Consider the following 7,535-nt stretch of genomic DNA (forward strand, 5'->3'; position numbering starts at 1 on the left):
AATAGAAATATGGAATTCAATATGCATTGTTAGCAATATTAAAGTCTTTACCTACTATAGAAGTATAACTTATGGTCAAAAATACTATTACTTACTTACTTACCTCCTTTGTAGTACCTTAGAATTTGTACTTGCCAATTAACAACCACAAAAAAAGAAAAAAGGAGAACCAATTTTAAAAAGGGAAATATAATTTTAGATTTTAGATATCCACAATAATCACATATCAAAACACAAATAAACTTTCCACATTGTTTTGTAAAAATTGATATTAGATATGTATCTCACCAAACATTCCCACCCCATACCTATTACTGTTTCGATTTTGACTAGCATTGTGACATCATAATCTGCAACTAAACCCAATATCAAGTAAGAAGAAGAAAAAAGAAACACCTATCCCCCCTAAAATTTGTTTCCTTTTTAAAGAAAAAAAAAAAAGAAAAGGAAACCCAAAGCTGAAATCTGAAAAATGAAATCAAGCAAAAATAGGGTGTACTATGTTACTGTTGAAGCCATTCTTCAGTATGGGCTATGTACTGTGCGAATTCTGTATAAGGGAAGAACATATGCAATTGTTTGCTTAATTGCTACTCATTACTTACCTTGATTGCCTATAAATAGCAATCCTAATTTTGCTAGAAAGTCACCGTTTTCAATCTGTGAACTCTGCTTTCCACTGAAGGTACTCCTATTTTCCATAGCATTTTAACTTTTATTCTTGTGCTGCATTATCATATAAGATGTTTAGTTATTTTTGCATTTATGAGAACTAGATGAATTCTATACAAAAAAATCTAAATTTCGCTGTCATTGCATGCTACAATAGGTAATAGACTAGCATTTATTTCAGTAGTTTTTTTCGACAAAGTGATATCATATATCGAAGTGTTTATTGCTTTAATGTTATGTCACTGCATGCTAAAAAGTAGAAAAAATTATTCATTGTGAAAAAGTTATTAATGGAATATTTGTTAGATCACAATAAATCCTTCTGGTAGATTCTTTTGACAAAAATATCAACATTTCAATACTCCTGTTTAATTTTCTTCTATGCATTAATGATTAGCTGTGACTTGCATAGAGTAATAACTATTTTAGAAAGATTTGTATGCAATACATACCTTTCTGTAACACAATTACACAATGCATGAGTATCTTAAGAATAGACAACCTTTACATCTGATTTGGCTTGAAACTTCTGTGAACATGTTGCAAAAAAGAGCTTATTTGTAGGTTAATGCTTGAAATGTGCAACTTTATAATTTGAATATGAACAGGTCCTTAGGCTAATTTAAGTATGAAATGAAATCAGGCTACACATGTAATTCCATTCTCACATTTATATAACCTGTTTATTTGAAATACTTGTATATGTTCTAATCCTTTGGAATGAATATCTTCACAAGTGTACATGACATCTACATCACTTGCATATTCTATTTGTAAATTAATTGTGTTTTATAATCTAGAATTACAAGCAACGTGATGTTATCTTGCCTATTGATATGCAACTTACATACTCCCTTTGTTTGAGCTTATATGTGTGGAATAACTGAACTGATTTTTTTGTTAATCTTTCATGCTATTTTTAGACTTGAATTGATCTACAAAATGAAGCTCGAATCAAATTATTTGGATGAACTCAATACACAAAGCAAAGACTACAAGGTCAAGGTCACAATTGCTGAAAAAGGCCGTCCTCGAGAATCCCCAAAGAAACCAGGGCTGGTGTTCCAAACTCTGATCATGGAAGATGAAAGGGTCAGTACATAATTCCTTTATATCCTATTCCTTTCTATTCTCTTGTACATGATTATCTATCAAATCCTCCATTTTTAATAATAGTTTTGGTAAATGATGATTTGTTTAGTAGACTAGCAATAAAGTGTTAGTGTAGCTATCTTATCAGAAAATTATTTCCAACTTACTTTATGTTTTCTATGTATAATAAAAAGGCACATAAGTTAAAAAAACATAAATGCCTTAATTTGTTTAAGCATCTTACAAGTAATAATATGTGAAAATTACAGTATAGATATATATGCATATTCTATAATGGACAAATATAATGCACTTGTTATTTTTAATACCTGATTGTCATACAATTTTTCTAGAGAAATTATGTGTCACCCTGTTGTTTTATCTACTGGCTAGATTCAATTGCTTAATGGGTTTTCGTTTAATTTTTATGATTCTGTTGAATTTTTTCGGGGTTAGATTTTGTAGATTTCTGTTGAATTTCTAGGGGTGAACTTGAAGAAAATCAGGGACTAATATAGTAATATGGGAATAGCTAAATTTGTCTTTTTTCCATGCTTCTCTGCATTGAATTGTAGGAAGAGATTGTGTACTTTGTTGGTTGATATGTTTTTTACGAATGCTGTTTGATATGGTTTATAGATTCATATATCATTCAGCTATTCTGAAATGTGCTGCTTATAATGTGTGTATCACACAGAAAAACAAAATGCGGTGTTCTCTTTTTGGAGAACAAATACAAGCCTATGAAGATATCCTAAAGCCAACTGGAAAATATGAAATATCCAGAGCTACTATAAGTGTTATCGATGATCAGTACAAATTCAACAATGAGGAACTTCCATACCAAATGACTATTGGATCTCAGACAGTTGTGCAGCGTTTGAACTCTGAGGCTAGTCCTATTGTTCTTAATTATCAGCCCTTGTCAACTATACCAAGGACAGCTGAACCAGAGAACAGATTTGGTATACATTTTAATTTGGTCATTGCATATTTTTATATACCTTGGAAATTTACTTGCTTTCTGATTAATATTATTAACAGTTCCTTTTATTGTAGATGTTGTTATCGTAGTCCTTTTCGTTGAGGAGCAGCCACGCATGATTGTTAATGCACGTGGACGTGAGAGCCCAGTTCGTGAAATTGTTGTCACTGACACAAGGTAATTTAACAAACCAAACATTCATTACTTTAATAATTCAAGAATTAAGCATTTAGGTCTCTCAATTACTAACTGCAACTACAATACATATCTGCACATGTATGTGATAGCCATGAAAAATCAGTCACCATCTCAGCATGGAATGATCTTGCTATCAATGATTGTAATGCATTAAACAACTGGGCTGATAGGTTTAATGTAGTAGGCCTCACTGCTCTTAGGGCTCAGAACACTCCAAGAGGTGAAATATTTCATTATTCATACTTCTATTATACAATAACAGAATTATAGCATACTGTTATAATTAAACACATGAGCTATTGCAGGATTCATTCTAGGAACTACTATGTCAACTCGAATTATTCATGAGCCTCAAGGAGATAGAGCAAACGTGCTTCGTGAATGGTATATGAATTGCATTCCCAAATGTTTACATATCTGTTACTATGTACACTATGACTGATTATTACTTTATTTTTTTTGCAGGGCAAGAGTATACCCACAGGTTCTGCTTGATAGACAAGCTAGGGTGCTTACTGTCAGATTCCCTAATGAAGAGAAAAGAATGTACACAATTGCAGAACTTAGGAACAAAAAGGTTATACCATCATTAAGAATTTCTGAAATGCTATTTAGCTGTTAATATTATTAAGCCTTTAATCTATACCTAATGTATACATCCTGATGTAAATGCAGCCATCTAATACTATGCAAGAAGAAGTTGCATGGATAGAAGTCACCATCCCAAATGCTGAATTGAATAGAATTCATGCTTATGCTGGCTGTCTTGAATGCTCCAAACGCACAAGCCTTCCTGTAGGAACTCGTTATCGTTGCTCAGTCTGCAAAAAAGGAGATACTGGTTTTTCTCACAAGTAATTTACACATATCCTCTTTCAACGGCTAGAATTGATACTTTAAAATGCTTCTAATTACATTGCATTCACATTCAACAGAGTGATCTTCAAGTTTGAAGAAGTGGACAATACCGGAGCTATGTCATTTACCACTTTTAATGACGACACGGAAAGACTCTTATCAGCATATGAGAACTGCAACATGAAGAACACTGTAAGCAATCTCCAGCTCAGTTTACCTTCCTCTGTTGAAAATTTCCTGCTATAACCTTAGCTCAATCATGGATTTTGATACTCATTTACATTCATTCACTAGTGAACCATACACATATTCTTGCATATATGAAATTAGTTTAAATTATAGGTAAGACTAATATGCATAGTATGATACTATTGGTGCACCTCAGTCTATTAATATGCAAATTCATTAAGATCAAACTTCTATATGCACTGCTAATTAGTTATTATTAGCCATGTAGATTTCATACTATCTTTTAAAATTAACCTTGTGTTACCATTAAATGTACACTACATACTTGTTTCAGGAGAACTTAGAAGCTTTTGCAGCTATACAACATATTCTTTCCACCAAACCATTCTTTATTAAGGTTGGACCCACAAAGGAGCTGTCAATCAACAATGTGCTCATATGGACTCTTAAATGTGTTGAAGTAGTAGATGAAGCACCACAACCAACTCCTGAATCAACATTGGCTACAATGGATACAGACCAAGATGAATCTGCTATAACAGAGCAATAGGCAAAGCTGGACAAAGAACTGATGCTAGAGGAGATTGCACATGGTAAAAAACCTCTAATGATTGACTTGAAGTCAGTTACTTCTGCGTCTCAAGATGCAGCAACTAAGAAGCATGCTAAATTGGCTGAACTTGCTCAGTTGCAAGAAATGAAACTAGCCTCTCAAGAATTTGATGTAGATGTGTATCTTTTGTCTGATTCAAATTTAGTGCCTATTGGGCTTCCACAGATTAACACTCCTCCAAAAGAAGTACTTCCGAATTGGACTCAACTTTCACGCAAACGCAGCCCACTAAAGAGCAAGGAATCTCCTGCCTTGGATACACAGACACCCAATGCTGATGCTGAAGTTCAGCCTAGGAAGAAGGTGAAGACAGCACTCTTTCAAGAAGTCAATATGGAGCAGACTACAGATGAATTTGCTTCCCCTACCAGCCAGCTTGACAAGCCATAATTCTATTCAGGTCAAACAATGTCTGATCTCAAACTTTTTCTACTACTATTAGTGAAAAAAAAGAGTCGATATGATGATGTAAGTGTAAGCTATGTACTGCCTATTTATAGAAAGGCATAAATCTTTTGGGGGTTTTGTAGGAACAAATGTCCACTCAATTGTTCCCAATAAACACCAGTTATGTAAGTAGTAATGCTGCTAGGTATCTAAGAATATAATTCTAGGGTTAAGTAAAAAATGTTAGCATTTTGGGATTAAAAACTAGAAATGCACTAGCAAGTATGCATTGTACAAAGTAATATGAACATGTGCTGCCTTATAATGCAGCACTGTTTTATGTACTGATATCCTTAAAACAGGATACTTATATATAATATTAGTAGATTTTAGTACTTCTCTTATTTTTATTTCAAAGTTACCATATTAAACTAAGCATACTCATGTTAATGGCTTCATTTATGTTACAAGATCAACAAACTTGGATTCAAAAATACAGCTAAATTTAATATAATATTCTGATCATACATGGATATGCATCTACCCTGTTCAAATTATCTAACTTATCTTAGTGTTTTTATATTCACTATCACAACTGCAATATTAGAATCAGTAATACAGCTTCAGTTCGTTTATTCAATCTCATCTGATGTAAATAACAACTTAAGGACTTTCAACTTAACAGGTCTGATTACCTATCTAACATGACCAATATAAAAAAATATGGAATGCCTCTATAACAGCCTTGTAGAACGTAATTTATTCCAACTTTTTTCAAATGATCTTTACCAGTCATGTAAAATTCATTTATCACATACACATTTTCAGTGGTGAATATGTTAAACAATATAAATGAGCTTTAGACAAATAAATCAGCCACACGAGAATTAAAAACTAAGACATTCGATATAAAAACTGACAATCAACATGAGAGATTGATCTAGACCAATTAAAAAACACACTGTACAATTCTTAAATTTGCCACGAAGCAATTACAAGAACCTAAATACAGATTCATACTGCTAAGATTCTATATCTAAATTACTTTTAAGCTTCCCAATCATATCTATCCTGAATAAATAATCAGCAAAATGACAAACTAAATTATTAGCACTTGCACCATTGACAGGGCATTATAAAATGAAGCATATCGTAGTGTGCTTCTTCGTTAATAGTCCCTACACTAAAACCGCTGCTTCTTATCATTAACTGATGCTACACTTTGTTCTGACTCTGCTTCTACAACCTCTTCACGACGGTGCTGCCCAGCCCTCCTAGCAATATCCACAGCATCCTGCAGTTCCTCCATCTATCCTTCTACCTGTCTGCAAGATATCTTCGTCTACCTGCAACATAGACTTCTGTAATTCGGCCATTTCTTCCTCCAATTCATTCTTCCGAGTCTGTAGATTCTTTAATCGCCGGCATAACAAAGCTATTTGAATCCAATCAGCATAACCAGAAAAGGGGACATTCTTAGGAGCTGTAGATGAAGACGATGCCCTATTACTCTTACTTGCCATTCCTAACTTGAACTGGCCTTTAGATAATATACTCTGAAACGAGACAAGAAGCAATATAAAAGTATTTTACAATTCAGAAGTTGTGAACAATAAGATCACAAAAGACCTTGTCTTTTATAGAAGTCTAAGCATTGATTGTTATGCATTGCACCCATATGAAACCTTTCACATTCTTATGGGAAACTATATTATATTTCATATGTATATTGTGCACCAAATGTAGCTCGAAACTGTATCTCTTGTCATGTAATTATAACGTACGATTCCTTTTTATTGAAAACATGCACAATAGATTCTTTTGTTGCAAAGCACCTGTTCTTACTGAGCTCTCGAATTACATTGCGTATGACATAGGAACCAAGATTCACTGAATCATATCTTCTAATAGATTTAGGATCAGGGCAAAATGGCATGTACCTCTACATACAATAATAATGGTATTTTACATGGATTAGATTTCCTTTTTTGGTTACAAAAAAGAAGAAGGCAATTCAAGGGGTCCATTTTCCTCCCGTTTAATACAGGTAATACACCAAGCTACTCACAAGCACAAGCCAAGAAGTTATGGTATAGACTTTCTAAATTAGCTTGAACAACACACATAAATTTCTTAAAGGCAAGGTAATTAACAAGGAGCTATTAAAAACAAACTTACTTTTCCATTGCAATATTAGTCAACATTGTTATAGCATCAGTCTAATGTAACGTGCCTAGAATTTATGATCAACACAAAAAACACAGGGGAAGCCACCAGGAAAAAAAACAGGAAAAAAACAAGAGTACAAAAAATGAATATAAGTAAAAAACAATAAGTACCATAACAAATATATTCCATATAACTTTTAAACATTCCACAGTTTATTCAAAACCTTGTTACTAATATAACTGATTACATATAGTCTAAAGCAACTCCCCATTAAGTAATTAAACTTGAACTAAATCAACATCGAACACTATAGGATAACCTTTCCTATATTTGAAAAGCCCAGCATCATCCACATGCACATTATAATGGTCA

General features: G+C 33.0%; 1 protein-coding gene across 1 annotated transcript; it reads left to right on the forward strand.

Moving 5' to 3' along the window:
- The first annotated feature begins 472 nt into the window (after positions 1 to 472).
- LOC145600581 (replication protein A 70 kDa DNA-binding subunit D-like) lies at positions 473 to 4,544 on the forward strand. Its single transcript, XM_081656466.1, has 10 exons — positions 473 to 552; positions 1,596 to 1,764; positions 2,462 to 2,729; positions 2,824 to 2,926; positions 3,037 to 3,167; positions 3,253 to 3,331; positions 3,413 to 3,524; positions 3,623 to 3,801; positions 3,883 to 3,997; positions 4,329 to 4,544. Exons 1-10 carry the CDS (start codon positions 473 to 475, stop codon positions 4,542 to 4,544), a joined length of 1,452 nt encoding a protein of 483 aa, XP_081512592.1.
- The last annotated feature ends 2,991 nt before the right edge of the window (positions 4,545 to 7,535 follow it).

Source organism: Chenopodium album, chromosome 21, assembly GCF_948465745.1.
Source record: "Chenopodium album chromosome 21, dcCheAlbu1.1, whole genome shotgun sequence".
NCBI classification, from domain to species: domain Eukaryota; kingdom Viridiplantae; phylum Streptophyta; class Magnoliopsida; order Caryophyllales; family Amaranthaceae; genus Chenopodium; species Chenopodium album.